This window comes from Chamaea fasciata, unplaced genomic scaffold (assembly GCF_029207755.1).
Source record: "Chamaea fasciata isolate MVZ Bird 193981 ecotype frontalis unplaced genomic scaffold, bChaFas1.0.hap1 SCAF_2, whole genome shotgun sequence".
Taxonomy (NCBI): domain Eukaryota; kingdom Metazoa; phylum Chordata; class Aves; order Passeriformes; family Sylviidae; genus Chamaea; species Chamaea fasciata.
In genome coordinates, this window is record NW_027094087.1 from 45,778,174 (window position 1) to 45,799,696 (window position 21,523).

Consider the following 21,523-nt stretch of genomic DNA (forward strand, 5'->3'; position numbering starts at 1 on the left):
TGGATTTAACACAATGACACATTGGTCCAGTCTCAAAACTATTTCCTCCCTCTCCCAGTCTCTGCTCATACCACCACATCCCCCTGAGAGCAGTAGAAGGAGGAAAGGAGAAAAAAAAAATCAGACACCTCACTCAAATATTTTACCCCTTTCCCTTAATTTTGCCAGTCATACTTGAAGACATATGGGAACCTAGAGTAAGAAATCTATCCACTGTCTAGCTTCCAAGTTATGAAACTTGTTGACGATTTTAATGTAGCACCTGGATATAAATGTAGGGAGGGACAACAGGAGCAGTACTTTGAGCAAAAAGAAAATTGCCTACACCAGCACAAAGGCAGGTATTCAGCATCCTTAGTAAAGCCCAAGATGTATTGAGTCCAGGTAACAGGCAAGAAGCTTTTCACTAAAGAAGTTGCTGGTTATGACAAATAAAAAGAAAGTAGTAAAATACAAATTAAAGTACAGAAGACCAAGAAAAATATAATGTCAGCTCAAAAAAGACAAAGTTCTTGCTTTAAGTTACTTCATGATCTGGAATTAGCAATACAAAGCTACAAAACAAAATTTAAAATCTTCAAGGAAAGAAAAACCCACAAAAACTAACTTCACATACACAGCCATGGTTTTGTAAGGACTAGTTAGAGCTATAAAACCATAGTCACACAGTGAAAGGATCTTCTAGGCCCTTCAATTTTCTTGTCAGGAATTCTTTCCATAATGGAGGAATACAGCAAGTTAACAACCTACTTTTATTCTATTTCTTAAAGTAACTTACAGAAATTAATATTTGATAGATACATGAATATATCATTGGCCAAATATGTCCCACAGGATGCTAAAATAAGCCCAGATTTGTGTTAACTGAAGATGTATTCTACATATGCAGTCCAGCTTAAAGGAAAAATTACTTTATCTCGTTACTTAAATAGTACACAACAGTACCAATTAAACAAGGAGCCTGCCCATGCTACGCTCCATTATTACTCTGATAGAAGAGAATTAAGAAAATTAATCAGATAGTGCTTTAATTTGATTTTATGGTTCACTAGCAGTGTAAACTCTGATTCAGTTCCATGCAGCCTGTAATATTTTTTCATTATTCATTACACTAAGCTAAAAAAAAAAAAAAAAAAAAAAAAAGTCATTTGGAGAAAACTGTTAGTTAAAAGTTAGTAGTAAAATCATGCTCCATGTAAATGGGTAAATGGACTCCTGAAATTTTATTAGAAGGCACAGATCTCATTAACCAAAGGACCTTCTCCTCACAGTGGATGAAACATCTCAGTAAACTTTTAGCTAAATAGCACCAAGAGCTAATTATGCTTTCACATTAAAAAGAAAAAATTAAAATACCCTTCTGTATTAGCATGAGTTTCTCCAGCAGAAATTAAAACCATGAACAATTTGGAAAAAAATCTCCTGACACTGTTTATGTCATCCAAGATTTATTTCTCTTCACCTTAGTCAGGCTTGGTATTATTCTGAATTATACGATAGTTTGCGTTTTCTGGGATGTGTCCAATTACACAATTGTGCGACACAAAATAATCTTCTCTTATACTCCAATTTAAGATGAACTTCCCCTGCAAAGTGTGGCAGAGCAGGCCCATGGGCAGCTATGGCTGCTGGGCAGTGACCTGCCATGATTCCCTAACTTCACTGAGCCAAGGTAAAACACGTAAGAAAGTGATGCCAGTATGAAAGCAAAGTCACATCTATACATACTTTATACAGAATCTTTGTATTTTTGCTCTCCTTCCCCCTCAACCAACAAAGACATGAAATCTGAGTGTAACTTTGACAGACACAACAATGTTACGGTTTGTCTTCACTGCTTCAGGCACTTTAGGATAAACTTCTACTCTGCATATAAGAAATTTATACTTTCCATTCTCCTTTTCAAGTGATGTTCAGCATATCATCACTCTTGTTTGGTGTCTGTAAGTTTCTGTAAAAGTTTTAACAGCAATGACTCTTGCAGAGTAGCTGCCCTTATTAAATAACTGTGCCTTAATCATGAAAGCTGGGGGGGGGGAGGGAATTAATTTTACAGAGCCCACATTTGAATTTCAAACTCCAGGGGAGTAATTATGTTTAGAAGAAGCTGTTCCTTACCAGCAAAGATAAAGGATATTTGTACAACTTGCTAAGTTATACCTGCAAAAAGATTCAGAACCTTCAAATTTCCTGGCTTTGTGAGTCAAAAGTTTCCAACTCTGCTACTACAAGCACGCTGGCTTCCTCACATAAAATACGTTTGTTTCAAGATACTCCCTCCTCCTCAGTATTACCATTCCTAAATAAAAAGACGCTCTACTAGGAGCAGAAAGATCACCTCCACCATGGCTTCATGGTATGAATTTAGGTGTATGCACTAACCTCAGAAAACACAAAAAATACAACCACCCTCAGTGGAGTGTTTTCAAAGTAAGCTTTTAAACAAACAAATATTTAATTGGAAAATAGCTTTTTTATATTACTATAAAATAACACTTGCCCCATCTCACATGATTGTTTTACTAACTTAAAAAAAGAAAAATATTTGAAATCAGCATTTATTACTTTACTATTTGATTTGCCATTGTATGTATCTTCATGCTAAGCTTTTTTGTGCTTCTATAGACCACCTTAAGAGAGTGAATTAAAAAACCCCAACATTAGGTACACTATTAAATATTTCAGGTAAGTATAATTAGGTATCTATCCTCATGCCTGAGCCATCTAAACAATTACAGGTCCTGACTGAAGCTGCTGACCAAAACTCAAGTTCTACAGCACAAAGAAAGATCTGAAATGGCCTGTGGCAACACTTCCATCAGTATTAGTTCAGATTAGATTCAGCATTTTGTCCCCAAATCTGGCAAATGAGTTGATGTCAGCAAGACTGCTGCTCTCCAGAGTCCTGATGTAGCAATTTAAATGGAGCAGGCTGACACCTGCTCTTGCAGGCAGCTTGCTGGAGAGTACTGCAACTCTACTCAACATGTGGTTTGCTGCCTGCAGCGAATTACAGCAGTGAAAACCACAAATGGAAAACACTGTTGTTGATGTTCTGTTTTTAACTTACTTATTTCCTAATAAATGATTTGAGATTGCATTTACCAGGATAACACTATTCCCCATGTCTTACATCCTACCAATTCCTTAGTAGCTCAAGAATTCCAGAAAATGGCTAATAACCATTCAGCAAGAATTACATCTTGCAACAGCAAGTCTCGGGGAGGTAGATTTTTTCCAAGTTTTTAAAATTGGGGCATAGGTTTATAAATTGATGAGCATACTGAATCCTTACCAAAGTCAACAGCAGCTGGGAGTACACCACTTCCATAGATGGAGTTCTGCATTCTGGAAAACTGTGTCCTGTAAACACAGCTTTAGAGATCTTAATCTGTTACAGCAGTGGTTGACTTGCATCAGATAACACCCATTACTTCCCCACATTTTATTCCTCCAGGAAGAGCAATTTACTAGCTCAATCACTATATATTCACATGGGATTTTATCTTCATTCAGTGGTTACATTCTTAAAGTATATTCTGAATGCAGTTCACTCCAAGTTTTCTTTACTGTCATACTGCCTCTCCTGGAGACCCCAAAAGGCTTTGGGTTATTTTAGGACGGCTGCAATTCAACTCCGATCAATGGAGCCTTACACAAATACATAGTTTTTCCTATAAAACCTTGCTCCTTTCCTTTGCTTTCATTCCCAGAGTAATTTATGTCATTGCTCGAGCACGTAGAACTTCTTCACAGAGCCACTGGGTCTCTGTGCCTTGTATTGTCACATATGAAGTACATCTGCAGTGACTCCCACCGCACTCTCTTGCCAAAGCCTGGAGATGCACCCTGTGTCTCTCTTTGTTTTTCTCCCTTCCTTTCACCCTTTACTGAAATCTTCACAACAGCATCAAAATATAGTAACAATTTATAAATCTTTTTTTCCATATCACAAATCACAGTTACAGGTGCCTGCTCTCATTCCATAGCTTTAGGAATTGCTGCAAAAAGTTAGCTTCCAGCCCAGCCAGATGCCTGAAAAGTCACCCAGTAAAGTGGTGCAGCATTCGATGTCTGTAGGGGACACATAGTGCCATGCACAGTTCAGTCTTGGCCACCTTGTGCTACCCCTATGTCTCCACAGATGGTTGATTTCTGAGCACAGAACATTCCAAACACAAGGGCCAGCGATAAACCCAACAGCTGAAGACAGGCAGTCCCACAGGAAACATTCCCTTAAGCATGAAACACTGCCAAAACGACAAATTGACCACGAGGGCCAGCCCAAGGTGTAGAGGCTCCGCTGGCTGGCAGGTCAGGCACAGCCTCCTCATGCCCCACAGCCCTTCCCAGCAGGACACAGCAGGCAGCCTTTCCCCCACAGCGTGCAAGGCAGCGTGACTCCCAGAGCCCCACATCGCCAGCTTCTTTGCTGGGAAGAACTCTGTAGAAACACAATACCACTTGGCCCGCTAACTTTATTTTATCGTGTTGATTTATGCTTTCCCTTTAATTAAAAGGTGCCAGGAGAACATTTGGTTTTGATTCAGATACACAAAACCACCGAGGCCCATTTTGGGCGACTCCTCAGCGCAGGCCCAGCGGCCCCATCCGCGTCCCCACAATGAATGACTTCCGCCAGCGCGCAGCCCCAAAGCCTGCCCAGATCCTTCCCCACTAATCCCTGACATCTGTTCCATGTCCAGGCCGGGCAGAGGGACCCGCCAGGGCCTGCTGTCAGCGTGGCCACAGATGAGTAAACACAGCAGCGCCCGTCTCGGGCCACATGTGATTTCAGCTGAGAGCTCCGGACACGCAGCACGGTTCTCATTTAAAGCCTTCGGAGTGCTGAGGAAACACCTGTTAAGAAGCCATCCAAAATAAATTTACCGTAAGTCTTTTAAGAAAGAGAAAGCCCGTGATCGACAGCAGCAATACAAGATCCGACAGCAGTGGAATTCAAAGCCCCACTGCAAACCCTGACCAATTAAATACATAAACAGCACCATTTTTCACTTCAGGGTAACAGTTACTATATCATTTCTCATCTTCCACTTAAAATAGATGCTTCTCTCACTGGAAGACTCAAGTTTGACCTATGCTGACCTAGTTTATTTTCTTCTCTGTGCAAAAATCCTACAATACTATGTTGTGTGTAGTTTTAAAAGAAACACTCCCACACGGCTACTCTTTAAAATCATATCAGCCGCATATAATAAAGAACAGTTTTAAAATAGTTTCTGCCTGACTATTTAAAAAGGTGGATTTTATTCTGCTTATTATGCTATATTATATGTTAGGATTATATTCGGCTTAAAGGCTGCAAGGTACAGTAGATGAAGATCAGTAATTTTAGAATTTATGTTAAAATAGTAGAAGCACTGAGATTTTCCAGAGCTGTGACACTGGAAACAGGTCTCAAAATCTTTAAGCCTTGGAGTAACAGACAGCTAGCATTTTTAAAAAGCTGGCCAGAAATCTTTTAAATTAAGCCATTGTTTCCCCCCTTTAGGGACTCTGGAGGTTTACCATGGCCCACAGTGGGTACCTCCCCCTCCTCCCTGTGTACACATCTCACCAGCAATCACTCTGCAAGCTGCTTACTAATGATTATGGTATTTTTCAAGAACACTTAAGTGACTTTGGAGCATGGGTCACACTAATGCTCAAGTAGAGTCAGATTAAATTTTTAAAATACCTTGCATTTCCCTGTTTCTTTCTATTAGGGGCTCTCCAGTAAGAGTTATGCTGCTTACTAATTTGAGCACTACATCACATCTGTGCGGTAGAAAACTTCATTTCTCAGACTGTAGTGTGCTGGCATTTGCTGGGGTAAAGTTAATTTTGTTCACTGTGGCTGGAATAAGGTTGTGTTTTGGATTTGTGCTGAATGCAGGGTTGATAATATAGAGATGTTTTTGTTATTGCTGGGTAAGACTTACACAGAGCCAAGGCCTTTTCTGATTTCCATACTGCCATGCTGGAGGGGGGTTGCTGAGGATGCATCAGAGGTTGGGAGGGGACACAGCCAGGACAGGTGACCCCAACTGACCAAAGGGATATTCCAGACCATCTGACATCATGCTCAGTGTATGAAATGGAGGGAAGAAGGAGAAAGAGGTGAACCTCTGAAGCGATGGTGTTTGTCTTCCTGATTAACCAATACACCTGATAGGGTTCTGCTCTTCTGGAGATGGCTGAACACCTGCCTGCCCATGGGAAGCAGCGAATTAATTCCTGGTTTTCCTTCTTGTGTGTGCAGCCTTTGCTTACCCTATTAACCTGTCCTTATCTCAACCCATGAGTTTTCCATCTTTTACCCTTCTAACTCTCTCCCAGATACAGCTGGTGGGAGAGGGAGCAAGTGGCTCTGTGCAGCTTGCAATTTTTTACAGCAAAATAAAATCCAATGTGTTTCAGTAAAAAGTGATAGACATGGGGGAATATTGCATTAGTATTAGTTAGTTGAAGGCCTAAGAATGTAATCCCGTTGTCCAGGAGTTGAGAAAAGGAAATTCAGTGTTAGGACTTACTAGAGATGGGATTGAACAAACATAAATATTTTGCTACTACAAAAAAAATCCCAACAAATCAACTGTGCTTCTACCTGCTGTCTTAATTCCAAAAAGAACACCAGAAAATCAGAAAAGGTTGAAAGGAAAGGCAACAGAAATAATCACAGTATGGCATGGCTTCGCTGTGAGTAATGACTAGTGCAATGACTTTCATTGAAGGAAAGAGAGAGAAACACTACATAAAGGCCTGTAGAGGCAAGAATGGCAGAAAGCAGATAAAAAGAATAATTGTTCCTTTCTTCTTCCATTACAAGAACTTGGAACACCAGAGCAGACAGCCAGTGGCAGGTTCAAAACCATATGGAGATAAAACGCTTTCACATATATATAGCATATGATACAGGGAGGTTGCTGTGGACCAGAGAGTGATCACACTACATAAACCCAAAGGTATTATTCCTGAATGTCGAAATACCTGACCTCCTTAGAGGTAGGAGACAACACCACAGAAGCACCATTACATACATCCCTTCCTATTCTTGCACTCCTCCTATTCTCTGCCACTGGGCATTGTCACAGCCAAGACAGTAAGAAACCTGTACTGGCACCAAACATGCATTATTTAGACTGCATTAGCTGGAGGCTGCAGATATAGGAGACACTGAAGCTCCAGAAACTAAGGAACTGTGAACACAGGAGCTGGAATTTGACTATTTCCTCTCACAGCAAGGCAAAGCAGCCACTCAGCTCACTGATACCTAAATCCATTGCAGAAGCTCTTCAAAGCTTTCAGTTTATCTTAACAGACAAGTAAACTAAACTGATAATAAAGCCATGCATATTTCAATCAAAAAGGGAATGGAAGAAAGATAACTCAATGAAGATGTGTTATGCAGAGCTCCTTAAAGAATATTTTTAACGGTGGAAAAACAATATCACAGTGCCAGGCTCTAGGGTTCAGCTTCTTCAAAAGTGACAAGTTTTCAGCCCACAGACCCACAGTTGTGCCCAGCTCGCGTCTTCCTATTAAACTTCACTGCAAAGTGGGGCTTTGCAATCTCTTCCAGGGAACTCTTTTCCAAGGCACAGACATGGAACACAGCTGCTCAGATACAGTCTCAGGTATACACTCCAAAGAGTATCATTGTACCTCCTTCTCCCTACAAATACTTTCCAGCATGTCTGCAGGTGGCCTGAGAGGAAAAAGAGTGACACGGAGCACATTCTAAGCCCCCAAATCATAACCTTAAGTTCCTTCCTCTCCTTCTTCAGAGACTGGCACACATTCACAGTGAAAGAGAAGGATGCTGAGAATTTGCACTGTGCAGGAAAATGCCCACAAACAAATCCCACAACCATACATAATTGAGTAATCCAGACTTTGGCTTACTCAGGTTTATGAGAACCAAACCAGCATTTTAAATTCTTATTTTTGCTTTCCTTTAAGTTTAATTAAGCTTGCCTTAGGCTCACAAGCTTATTGAATTTGAGACATTTTTAAGGTAACTGACCTGCCGAGTTTTCCTGTGTGCTCTGCCCTTAAAGTATGTCCCAAGTTCACTCTTTTACCACAAGCCTGACAGCAACATCAAAATCAAAGCAGAGGAAAAGAAATTTTGGGGTTTGTTTTGGGTTTTCTTGTTTTATTTTTTTTAATATTAGCAGATAAACATTAGCCACACTGAGTAGTTTCAACCTTGCTGGTAGCCTCAAGTGGTTCTCCTGCAAGATTCAAGATTAGATGAGAGAGGAGATTTACTTTAAAGTTGTGCTCTCCTGTTATTCTCTCAGCTCCAAAACTGGTGCTTTCTGAAAGGGTTCCTGGCTCCCACAATAAACCCATTTTCTACAGGTCACAGAAGTATTATCGAAGACCTCATTACAGTTGTCATAAGTCAGAGCTATTCTGCAACTGACAGGAAAAATATCGATTTGCAATACTAACAAATGCATCCAATAGTTTCTCCAGTCTCAAAACAGGCCAGGAATTTGCCAGGATAAAAAAATCCAGAGTATTTACGTTAAACCTCCTCCCTCCCCCTCTCAAAACCCCCTTAAGTCAGCAGGGAAGAATCGTTGAATAAGGAAAAGATTGCAAAACTCAGTACAGCGACAAGGTAGCACCATGCTAATGAAGTCATTCTGCTTTTGCACAGGCAAAAAGGATTATAAACCTGTGCAGCAGGGAAGAAAAAAAAACAACCCAGAACCTCCCCCCTGCCCCACGCCCCCCCGCTCAAAGATACAAATATAGCGCTGAAGCCAAATATTTCAAAGAGGGATGAATCTGAAAGCTATTTTTCGTGTGCTGTTATTATGGTCTAGATCATTAACGAAACAATCCAAGAGGAAAACTAAAGGCAGTGCAGTGTGGAAAGGAGGATATCGCTAGAGGAAAATTCAGAGCGCCAATTCCCTGTTAATGGTTCAGATTAATTCAGATGGGGTATGGTCATAAAGCTCTAGGGATTCACACATCCCTGCCTCAATTCAAGGCACTAATAACCAATCAGTATTTTAGATAAGACCCTATAAATATTTAAAATTTTTAATCTTTTGAGGGCCAAAAATAACATTTCCCATCGTGTCCTCGTCTTTCTCACAGCAACAACGATGAGATTTCTCAGCTGGCATTGCTGGCACCAGCATGACGTCAGGTGGTTTCAGTAGTGGCACTCAATTAACTTAGAAAGTTACATCTAATTGATCCATTTCCTGCACAGATAAACAACTGTAAACAAACACTTCTCTTCAAAGGAGCAGCTTTGTTCACAAATTAAAAAAGGAAAGGGGCCATCTGAATCACACCAGTTGTGGCTGTGTCAGGGGTTTTACTATAAACACTATTTTTAGGGCTTTAAATGAGTGATGTGACATTAAATGTCCTGAGCCAAATTCTTCCCCAAGTTAGTGTGACAGTGGTGCTTCCTCACAAAACAATCTTTGCCTTTTCTTAAACTCTCCTGTGTTACTGACAGCACTGTCTGTGTATAATTACACTGTTTTGATTTTCCTAACCCATATTCAGCCTTTCCAATTCATGCTCATTTTTGGCACAGGAAGCTCACTACCCCCCTTCACTTACACTTTCATCAGGCCCAGTGTCCGATTTCTGTGTCCCAGAGGAACAACAGCCAGAGCAGTAAAAAAAAGCCAAATCCCTTCTGCTTCTGTTTGCAGCTCCCCTTATAGACAGACAGGCACCCCCACCATTTTGATAAGCATTCGTTTTGTAGTCCTTTTCGCAAACTTTTCAAAATGTAGTCAGGGATGATTTTAGCCTAAACTTTACACTGATTAGAAAGAGGCCACAACACACAGCTACTTATAGTGGACTCCTCCACAAACTTTGGTAAAAGTCTGGTACTGTATCTGTACTTCACCTTGCCAATTCCCCCATCTGTAATTTTGTTTCCTTATCTACTGGATACAATCACCGAAGTGTTAGAGTTGGGAGGGACCACCAGTGGGGTGACCTGGTTCAACCTCCCTGCTTAAACAGGGTTTTCTTAGAGCCCATTGCACAATGATCATGAAAATATCAGCTTGCCTCTAAATGATTTCAGATCCAATGTAAAAGCATGTTACAGAAATGCCTAATTATTTTTGCCACTACTATATTCTCCTCTGGCAGTGAGTCAGAGATTCTTAAATTTGGGGGATTAAAATTGCCACTGTCATTTCATTAGCCTAAGCATTCATTAATTGGGAAACGGAAGTCTGTGCATTTTAAATTTTGGTATTGTCACATATATATTAATTGGGGGGTTCAAGCCTACTTTTATTACACACTTCACACATCACTTGAGCAAAGAGACCAAGTGATTGATTCCTGCACACTGTCAGCTGCTATGTCTGTTTTGACAGATTCAGGGTGTTACACATCCAATTGCCCTGACTAACACAATTACAACCTAAGACAGCTATTAGCATGCCAATAACGTTTCTGAAAATGACTGTGCCACCATGTACTGATTATGTATTTTCACGAGTTAGGTGCCTTCTGTTAACTTTCCAGTCCAGACACCTGTGGTTTACCTGAAACAATTTAAAGACAGGAAATCAAACCCAAAATGCAAATTGGCAAACTAAAGAAACCAAATCCTGTGTGCCACTTGGCAACCAAATTCCAGGACATGCTCATAGGAACAAGGTATTGACAAGACCGGAAAAGACCATATCTAAAATATTTTACCAAGCAGCAAAGGAGCTGCATTTCATTTACTAACCCAAGAGCTCAAGCATGACATTTCAGGACTGTCTGAAACTGCAAGTTCAGATTTATGAGTATTGAATATCTAGAATAAACAAAACAAAACAGCTGCTTACAAAACAAGTGATCCTCTGCACCATGGATTCAAACCACCAGACTAAAGATATCCATATATATTTTGTTCCTGCCCATAGCAGGGGGTGCGTGTGTAGAGAGGTTATTTGGGGTTTGGAACTAAATGACTTTCAAGGTCCCTTCCAATCCAAACCATTCTACAAGTCTTTGCCAGATATATACATAATCAATTTTGAAGCATAAGGAAAAAAAAAAGAAATGAAACGTTATAGTAATTAGGAAAGGTCAGTTAGCTCCAGGAAAATAATATAGTAACACAACTCAGCGACTTTTGACTGACAGTGTTAGTCAAGTGCAAACAAGAAGACTCCCTGTCAGGTCAGAGAAGGTAGGTTAATCTCATGCCATTACTATTACAACAGTAATGCTCCTTAGAAATTAAACAGGAAACTGTGTTGTAGGGGAGCTCAAGTACTGAAAGGAACAAACTGAAGTCAAATGAACCAGGAGGTCTCCAAGACTAAACCAAACATGAAATACCCAGAAGACAGCTGCTTTAACCTCCTTCAGAGACATCACTGCTTTTAATCCCTGACCAAGATTCTGCTGTTCAAAACATATCAGTCTTGAGTTCAGTCCCACTGGTGGAATCCAGGTTCCTTAACACCTCTTCACTCAAAGCAGACTCCAGTGCTTGCTTAGATGTCAGCTTGACTCTGATAGACTTTCTGGTTAGGTCTGTCTACAACACAATTATTAGTGTTAGAGCCTTTCCATGCAAGAAGATCCAAATTAGCACATTCCAGCAGTAAAAGCTGATCAAGGAAATGTTCACATGTCCAGTAAGTTTGCTGTACCTGGAAGTAGGAGAGGTCCTAAGAAACCACTGCCTGGGGGAGCCAGACTGCTTAGGATATTTCCTGCCACATTCATAGCTTAGCAATCCAGAAGGAAGTTCCCTCTCTGACAGGCCTTTCTCCAGGGTGCCTCTCTTCACTGATGCCAGACATGGCATTATTCCCTCAAGACCATCTGAACTCCTAGAGCATTCAGAGAACAACTTCACATATTTATGGGAAATAAATGATTAAAAAAAAAAAAAAAAGTGGAAATATTTAAGTTATAAATGGAAAAACAAATACCAAACAGAACAGCCCTATTTTCAGTTTAGAGCATTATCCCTGACTCAAGACACCACAGGAACTCATATATCTAGTTCATCAAATCCACAAAGAATCCAGACCAAGAGATAAGGCAGCCCAGCAGTATTAGCATCAATATCAGCACATTTAAGAGAAATAAGGTGAAGATCTGAACCACTGTGGATTTTCCTGTCTTTAGGATTCTTGCTGACTCTGGCAGCCTCAAACCACCAAAGAGTTCACAGGAGAGTAAGTACTACCCTCAGTTCTCAGGAAGACGAAATATTCATGCTGGCTTTTAATGGATCATTTTTAAAGATACTGGGTCCAAAGGAGGGGTGTGTATGTGTGTGCATATATATATATATATATATATATATATATATGTGTGTGTGTGTATATGTATATATGTGTATATGTGTATATATATATGTATGTATGTATGAAAATTTGGTCTGCAAATTCAGATTGAATGGAAAGAGAGACACCTCTACAAATAAAAACACCAGAGAGAATCAGCACATGCACCTGAATGCTGGTGCAAGGGTGCCATCAAGCTTGAGGGTCATCAAGCACCTGGGCCATGTTCCAAGTCCACATAGGGGCAAGATGCAAATGTGCAAGTGACATTTCCTACATTGTGGTTTTCAGGGTAAAAAAATACATGAGCAGGGGTTGTAAAGGAATTGTAGCTTATTTCAACATGTTTCAGACCTGGACAGATAGGGTTCCCTGCAGACCATATCCAAGAGTCTGCTTTGACATGGCCAGTGAAGCCAAAAAATAGTGGAAATCCACACTATTGTATTCTGCTCAAACTGCAGTACCTCTCACTGTTTTAGCTCGTGGATCCCTGCTTTGGATTTTACACAACAGAAACAGTAAGACTGAAAGGTTTCCTAATGTAGGATAAAATTTAATTTGAATGCTTTTAAGGCAGAAAATAAATTCTATTTTGACCGTAATGATAAAGACTGAAATTTTAAAACACTGCCTAGAATACGACAGTAGAAATACAATATGGAAAAGTAACCCAAAGGGAAAAAATTAAAAGGAAACAATAAAAGAAATTAACAAAGTCTACCAAATAACTGGAAGAGCTGCATAAAAGTACTGGTCTAGAAGGATATTTATAAATTACTTCCCTTTCTCAGAGGGCAACTAAATGCTTCTGAAAGAAATGAAAAAGCAGTCAGATGCTGAAACAGATGTGTTATAAAGAGAACTAAAACTAATAAACTCCTCATCTACAGCTTAACAGAACAGAAAGAAACGAATTACAAGTATTAAAATTGCAAAACCAGAAGTTTAGTATAAAAGCCAGAGAAAATGCTGGATATAGCTGGACAGCAGGGTTGGGGGAGTTCCAGACGAGCCCGGATGCTTCCTGGTACAAAGATCCTGCAGAGAGATATCAGTGAGGCTAAGAGCCTGCAGAGCCTGAAAGGCCAGCAGAGGAAGAGGGGTCAAAGAAGCAATTAAACTAATGCAAACACAAAAAGCCCCAAGACCACACAGGTTCTCAGTATAGCTTTATAGCAGAAAACTCAACATTCAAGGTACACAATCTCTACTCACTCTATCTGACATATCTACAAAGCGCAGTTCCCAAAACCAAAAGTGAGGCCAGTCTAGCAGCACAGAAATAAACAGACTATTACAAGTATTGCACAGGCAAACCTTCTCTCTGAGGAGGGAGAAAAATCCTCTAAAAAATCCTCCCCAGAAGAACAAAAAACTATCCATCCTCGGTCTGTACAGTTTTAGTAGAAAAGCTTCCTATGGAATAAACCCTGGAGGCTGAGGCACAGGCAGGCAGGAGCTACATAAGCACAGACATCAAGTGGCAGCATGGCACGTGCAATATGGAACTAAAAAATATACTAACACATCTTAGTCTGCTTCCAGGCTGGTGCTAGCTTCTAACCCTATGTTTAGCTGCTAAACCCACATATGCTCTACCCAATCTTACATACACTTGGTGAGTGAGGACAATGCGCAAACCACAGTAATGACAACATGTTGCTGCTGTCTGTCAAAGGCCTGCATGGGCCATTCACTTAAGACCTGGATTCAATGGTCTTTGTGGGTCCCTTCCAACTCAGAATATTTTTTGATTCTGTGATTTGGCTTAGAGTATCTCCTCTGAAAATCTCTGTTCTTGAGGATGGGGCTTAGAAGTAACATGAAAGTTTGTGTAACCTTACTTGAAACCCATCACCTCCACTCCCCAAATTCAGCAGTGAACTCTGCAACAGCTGAATTACAGAAGAGGAAGACACACATCCCTGTTTCCTCTTTTGTTATACACCTTAAATGAATTCCTGTTCCAAAAAGCTCCAAAAGAACAACCCAACCCCTCGAAGTCTTGATGCCAATGTAACAGAATGTACAACTAACATGACAGAACATAAACTTGTTCTCTCATCACATAATCTGATACCCACGTTAAGCACTTTGTCTGACTTCTATCATGAAATATGTGGATGAATTTTAGTAACACAAAGTTTTATAGCTTCCAGTTTTATTATAATTTTAAGTATAATGCTGAAAGAATCTGTAATTAAACAGCTCCAAGACAAACTAGAGTTTGTGTGGTCTGAACTAATCAAGTATGTATTGCTCCTAACCTCAGTCAACTATATGAAATTAGTTTTCCTCTTATTATTTTGAGAAGATTTCCAAGATAAAAAAGCCTACATTTTTCTTGGCTATGCACTACAGTAGCATTTAAAGGGAAAGGATTGTTAAAAATTGCTTTTCTGATTTGGTATTTATCAACACAGTTATCAAAAAGCATTCTAGGTATCAGTCTAAATGGAACAATCAGATTCTGCGCTAATAGCAAATAAACTCCCCAAACCAATTATGGCACCTGATAGCCTCCTTTGGAAAGACAGGATTAAAATGCATACCAAAAGGTAATCAAAATAGGACCAGCCAGTCACCAGCTCCTAGGAATCTTGCTGATCATTGAGTTTTGAAGTAGGATCAGCAATAGGATATGACATACATATGTATTTCATTGTTTATTCTATACCCAGTATCTGAGTTGATGCAAAAAGGCAATTACCAGGGAATACACATCCTTCTCAGGTGGGATTTGTTACAAGTAAGAGATGCTTGGGCCTACTAAAGCCAGAAGAGCCCAGTCTTGTCATCATTTGACTCGGGTATATAATGCACAGGGGAGAGTGTAGAACTCTAAGCTAATTCTTGTCAAGCGACAAAACATTAAAAATTAATACCAAATTTTTCATAATCTTAAAATACCAAACTGACTTCTCTGTCACTGAAAATTTATGACAGACTAATGGGAATTTCCAACTAGAAGCTATCTTGCTGGTCACTGAACTCAGGTAGCAGACTGTCATTTCAAATACACACAAAGTTCTGGCTTAGTGCTGTGCTATGACTCCTGTGGCTCCTGGTGCATGACTTCAAATGCACACAACACCTGTTGGTGTTTTTTTTTTTTCAAAACAAACTAGTTTGTCACCTCATAAAAATATTAATCTGCTTCTTACAAAGCAAGTTTTTTTTCTGCTTGCTCTGCTACTGCAACTATTACTGGAAAGCTCTACTGGAATTTCCTCACCCTAGAAAGCAGCTCTTCAGAAGAACTCTTCAGCTGAGGTTACAGAGGGCTTGTTTAGATCCCTTTGCATCAGCACTGTCCTTGAGCATTAATAACATGTTTGCTTATTTGGTGCCCCTTCTCCACACACACACACACACATATATATATATATATAAAATTTAAGTAGAACTAGTAATAGTAAAACTGTATTTTAAGTAGTGTTTCCCTCTGTGTTTGCACCCTTGCAAAGTACAAGGCAAATTCTTAGTCTCTCCTGCCTTTTGTAAGATGAGACAGCTCAGAATCATGAGCAGAACCAGAAACAGGATTATTAACTAAAGAAGTTGATACTTTCTTCTGGAAAACGTCTTGCTCTGATTTTTCAAACTTAGAGTTAACTGGATGATGACAGCATCGGATGTGACATTTTCATTCAAGGGCAAGATGCTTATTGGACAGTTTGTTTTATCATAAAAAGCGCAAATCAGTAGCAAAAGTGATCCCATTCTTTGGTGGAAATTTACAAGAAGAAGTAGCTTTACTCCCTACACTTCCCTATCATCTTGAATGAAAACCACCAAGACTGACCAAGAACACCACTTCCTCAGAAAAGCTGAGGAAGCAAATGGTAATGTTCAGAAGTTGGGCACATCAGATATTAGCACTGGGTTAAGATCTTATAGAGAAGTAGCAGAGAGGAAACATTAAGAAGCTCAATAAGCATCAACCTGCCAGTCTGGCAGAAATCAGTGATCTTCCTTTCAGTGGCTGCAAAGCCCACAGAGCCACTAGCTGCACTCAGACCTTCACTGAGAAATCAAGTCTCCAACTTCAGTGACAGACATTAACTAAAAGGCAGAATGAAAATTCAGCCCACTGAGCTACATAAATGTACTCAGTAGAGCTCCTTTGACTACTAACAGGAGTATTCTCTATTGCCAAAAATCCTGGAAATTTCCATCTTGACAGCCGTATAGCTGTCAACTGTATCATGAAGTAAAATAGAGATGAGGCTTGAGTAATGGGCTTAGATGTGAAATTGTCATCAGAAGAGGGTCTGAGAACACAGGCAGGATCCTTCGCTCTTTCCAAGGTGTCTGAAAACAGAACGACCTCCTCTGCAGCAATGTCACCAGCCTTGTGTTTCCCATCGCTAATTACCCTTGGCAGGAGGAAAGAAAGGACACAGGATGTTCCAAGTCAAGGAGAGACCAGAATTAAAAGTGAAAATCCATGCCACAGAGCCCAAAGAATGCACTGCAACAAGATCACTTTGAAGCCAACAACCTACCCAACTGTGAGGAACCCTCCCGCCTCCACTGGCTCTCCTGGTATGAGACCGTGGAGCACGAGAGAACCCTCAGATTTCCTACGGGAATGCACTGTGCAATCACAAGGACCTTTCAAAGGGGACAGGTCCTCCCATTTGTAACTCTGTGATGGCTTCCCACAACTACACAGTCGCTTTCATGGCAGTGTAGTATTAGGAAAATATCTGATGTATTTTTAGCTTTCTCCTATTGTAGCTTAGCAGCTGGATTCAAAGAGAGCCAACACCGTACAATGGACCTGACCTGTGCATGGATCAGTAACATATGCTCTACCAACCAGCCATGAGTCCTCTAAAACAAAACAAAAAGGACCAAGGCAGGGATTACAGTTTTTAGGGTATAAATCCTCATGGATTAGGCAATAAGGTGAACCCCACTGTCATCCAGATTACTATGGTTAATTAGCAGCTTTTCATGTTTCAGTCAAACTTTGATGGTTCAATTCTCGTTTTTTAAAAAATACTACATGTAACCTGAGAGAAGACAGAGGACTAACTGGATTAGTGATCTGATACAGCAACAATTTGTATGGCTTGGCTTGCCATAAATCCTGTTTAAACTCTATCCTATTGCTTAAAGCTGGACAGTCAGTGATCCTCAGTCTGCTTGGCCTGTTATGGAAGTGACCTGAGCAAACCACTTCTGAGTAAACCAAATCCCTGCCTGTTGAAGAGACATGCCTTCACTTGGCAAGGTTGAGAAGGGCAGTGCAGAACATGGCTGTGCTTTAGGTAGAAATTTAATCTGTGCTGGGGATATTACCAACTGGAAATATTTGACTTAAAGAGTTATGTGTTTCCATATATTAACATACTTCCCACACTTGCTCACATCTGCCCAAATAAGCTATGAAATAAATATTTTCCACCTTGTAAATATAGCAGATATTTATAATGCTCAGTCACACATCACTTAATCCAGAAGCCAGCTTTTGCAGCTAAGCCTTTCATGGTACAGATCAGTAGGCAAGTAAACAAGTTGAAGAAAATTTTGCAGTTTACTTACATTTTAGTTTGCACTTCTCTTGTACATGATTTTGTTTCATTTACAAAAAATTACTTGTGTCAATGGCTTAACAGAGTAACATGTAGTGCAATTTTCTTTTAACAGAATGCCTTGTGATAAGAAGACCAACTTCCTTACTCTCATCTGCTTTCTGAGTATCAATCCACTGTTTGATGCACAGAAATAGTGAGATGGAATATAAGTATAAAAGGTTCCTTCAACCTCTTCACTTAATTACATAGTATTTTAATTATCTCAATGTATCCCATTAAAAATACCTTTTAGTCAAGTCATTGCTATGTGCAACCTCTTTTACTTTTGATATGAGTATCTCAGCTACATTTGTTTAGTGGATTTTTAATGAAGATATTCTTTCTCCAAAGCATTTAGTTGAATTTTAGTCCATCAACTGGTGGTTTTTCTTTTCTGAATTTTACCATTTTTAACCCAAGAAATACTAGGTTTAACTGGATATACCCACAACCCTAAAGATGGAGTGAATGAAACAAAGACACCCCTTCTTTAAAAGGTTTAGTCTGACGATGTAATGAAATAGGTGTTAAAAAGGCTGATTAAAAAAGCTAGAACCAGTATGATTAAGGAAACACGTTCATTCCTACTTTCAGAGCTCTTCTGTTTTGCCAAGACTTCAGAAGCTAACCTGCCTACCAGGGTAGCCAAGTAATGGAATTAACATTTGAAAAAAAACAAGCCAAAATCTTTTTTACCTGGCAGAAACCTTGAATGGAACATTGTAAACAAATAGTACGGAAAACCCCTCAAAACCGTAGGATGTTAACCAAATTACATTTACATTAACACAACCATAATAATGAACCTGCATTATAATTCAGAGTCCTTCTTCTGGCATTTTCAGCTTTATGTGGCATTAAATTTGAAGTGAAGAAGGCATTTACTAGAAAATAAACCACTGGTAGAAAGATAAAGCAGCATCTTCCACACTTCGTACAAAGTTGTGATTGAATGACAACTACTTGCCCTCTGTTTAAATAAAAATTCTAATCACACTTTTCTGAAAACAGCTACCACAAAAACTGCTGAAGTTTCAAGTCTATTCCAGATATTGTCTAAAGTAAGTACTAGAGTATTTGTGCAGCTTGTATGAAAGGAAAAGGAAAAACTGAGGTAACTGCTGTTTGGAAACAGGTCAAAGACTGTGAAAGGACTGATGGCTGTAGAATTCCTCTGCTACAATTGAAGGTCAGCAGTAGCCCAGGATTTCTGTAAACATGACCATAACATATGTTACCATAACTGCCATACCATAGCTAGAGCTTAGCTAGCTTTGTTAACAGAGGAAGCAACAAAATAAACTGAACTCCTACACTGGTTACAAAATCAAATCTTGGAAGCTTTTTTGGGGGAGATGTTGGGGTTTTTTGGTTGGTGCTTCTACTGTTGTTTGGGGCTTTTTCTTGACAGAAAGATTTTCATCCTCACTAGAACCCGCAGACCTTGCTTTCTCAGTCAGGGTTAGTACATACACTATTTTACTAAGTTAATGGCAATTCACTAGAAATTTATTGCAGTAGGATTAAATTCTAACCAACCAGTCTCCAAAATAAACCAACAAAAATTATGTTTCCTCATCAGCTAAGTGGTGACAGATACTCAGATACAGTATCAGATACACTGGTAGTTCTTGCAGAAGTCTGAAGGGAACTGAAATGTTACTCTAAGCAGTCTCGAACTCCATGCATTTTCACAATTTATATTGCAGGACTGCTTCAGTGTGCTATTATTGAAGATTGGTTTATTTTATTTATTCATAATGTCTCAGTGCAGCACATGATTTGGGGTAGTTTGATCACTTCACAGGAAAGGGACCTTTCATTAGTGTTTTGATCTCACCAAACACTCCCATGTTTTTGCAGGGTAAGATAAGCAGAAGACTGCTCAGCTCTTCTCTCATGCTACAGTGTGGTATTTACTTGCCAAACGCTCTTAAAAGCTTTCTTCTGGGTCAAATCACCCCACTCCTCCAAGCAATTTCCAATTCCTTGATTCAAGTAATATTTTATGCTTCAACATTCAAGCTGAATTTACTTAGAGCCTGCCAGCTTTCAACCCCACGCCACTGTCTGCTCATCTGACAGTTCCTCCTGAGCAACCCTTAACAAATTACTGTTCACTCTTCTCTCCCATTCCTTAGTTTCTGTATCATAGAGACCCACAAGTCAACTCCCCACTAATTATGTCTGCCTCTGCACAAGTCTCAAGAACAGGTGATTTCTATTCTAGGATCTTCTACATCAGCCTCCCCTCTGGATAAACTTGACAGAAACTTGTCTCCATTTGTTTTTCTACATCCTCCATCATCTTTGCCTTAAAGCACTGCTTGTTTAGGTCACTTCACTGAGCTTGTACACACCTGCTTGAACAGTTTTTAATCCACACTAACACTCTGCCTTGGATTACATGGCTATTGCTTTCCCTAAGAGACTCTCAGGAGGAACTTTTTGGAAAACTTTTAGGAAAGCCAAGTCATTTGCCTCATCCAGGTTGCCTTTATCCTCCATCAACATCTTCAGTAACGCTGATAATATAAATCACTGCAATTTCCTCACCAAAGCCATGTAATTTTGACTTAAGTTACATTAACCTAATTTTCCCCTTATGCTCTTCACGTATGAAATCTCTGTGGGATGAACTCCATATTCACTTACATAAAACCGTATCAGGAAAAATTTAAAAGATAATTGATGGAGTTATTCATGGCTATTTCTGTTCTAATAGGAAAATTCATTCCTCTATTTCATTTCTGAGAGCTGAAGTAAAATTAAGTTATATCTAATTCTTACGCTTTCCCTTGAAGACAGACTTAATTTGCATACCTTTAAGGTTTTCAGGAGCACTTGTTAAAAAAGAGCAGGAAAGGATTTTGAAAGTGCTTACTATGTTCCATTCATACAATAACTGTTTTATCAAGGAATTTACAGGGTACAGATTTACAGTTCTATCTTGTCATTATCTCCACTACAGTATTTGAGTGATTTACTAGTCCTGAATTTTCAACAGATCTCCTAACTTTCTCCTAAAACATTAAGATTTTCTAAGGTCACACACTGATTTCCATTAAAAAAATGCCCTTGGAATAATAATTTCCCCTTCATCTTCTACAATGAAAATAGATGTAAAATAATTCATAACTTCCCTGCCACATCATCATCTACTTTACCTATCACTCAAGTCTTGGTCACTTTAGAGTGACCAGCCCTGCAGTCACAGATAAAAGGAGGACAATGATCAGCTGGTATTTCTGCCTACAAAACACAATGGAAGATAAAGCTTTATAATACTGATCTCCTTAACATATCATGAGTGCCATCTCATGCAAGCATCAGTGGGCATATGCCAGTCTCTCTCACTGCTTCAAGACCCACTGAAAGGAAAAAAAAAAAAGAACTTGAGAGAAGCAATGGGAGGACATCCTCAATTTATTTGAAGCTGGTCGTTGGAAAATGCTTTTAAAGCTATTTCACTCTCTCCCTTCACTATCCCACATCAGAACTGCCTTTTCTGGCCAAATCTGTGAGCTTACCTCAGCAGTGTATAGACAACTCTCACAGTGTGCAACATTGCATATTCTCTTTGATCCTCCCCTTTCTCTGGTGCTGAATATACAAAGCACACTGTAGGGA

The 21,523-nt window shown here is 39.6% G+C and overlaps 1 protein-coding gene across 6 annotated transcripts in view; it reads right to left on the bottom strand.

Moving 5' to 3' along the window:
- ATP8A2 (ATPase phospholipid transporting 8A2) overlaps positions 1-21,523 on the bottom strand; it is a 302,792-nt gene that overhangs the window by 41,332 nt on the left and 239,937 nt on the right. The window contains exon 35 of one of the 6 annotated variants that reach the window (XM_066175901.1): positions 4,478-4,860. The exons of the other annotated variants lie outside the window; for them this stretch is intronic. Coding sequence (XP_066031998.1) covers positions 4,828-4,860 — 33 coding nt within the window. The 3' untranslated portion in view covers positions 4,478-4,827. Of the gene's footprint in view, positions 1-4,477; positions 4,861-21,523 lie in introns of those variants that run through there. 6 annotated transcript variants of the gene reach the window in all.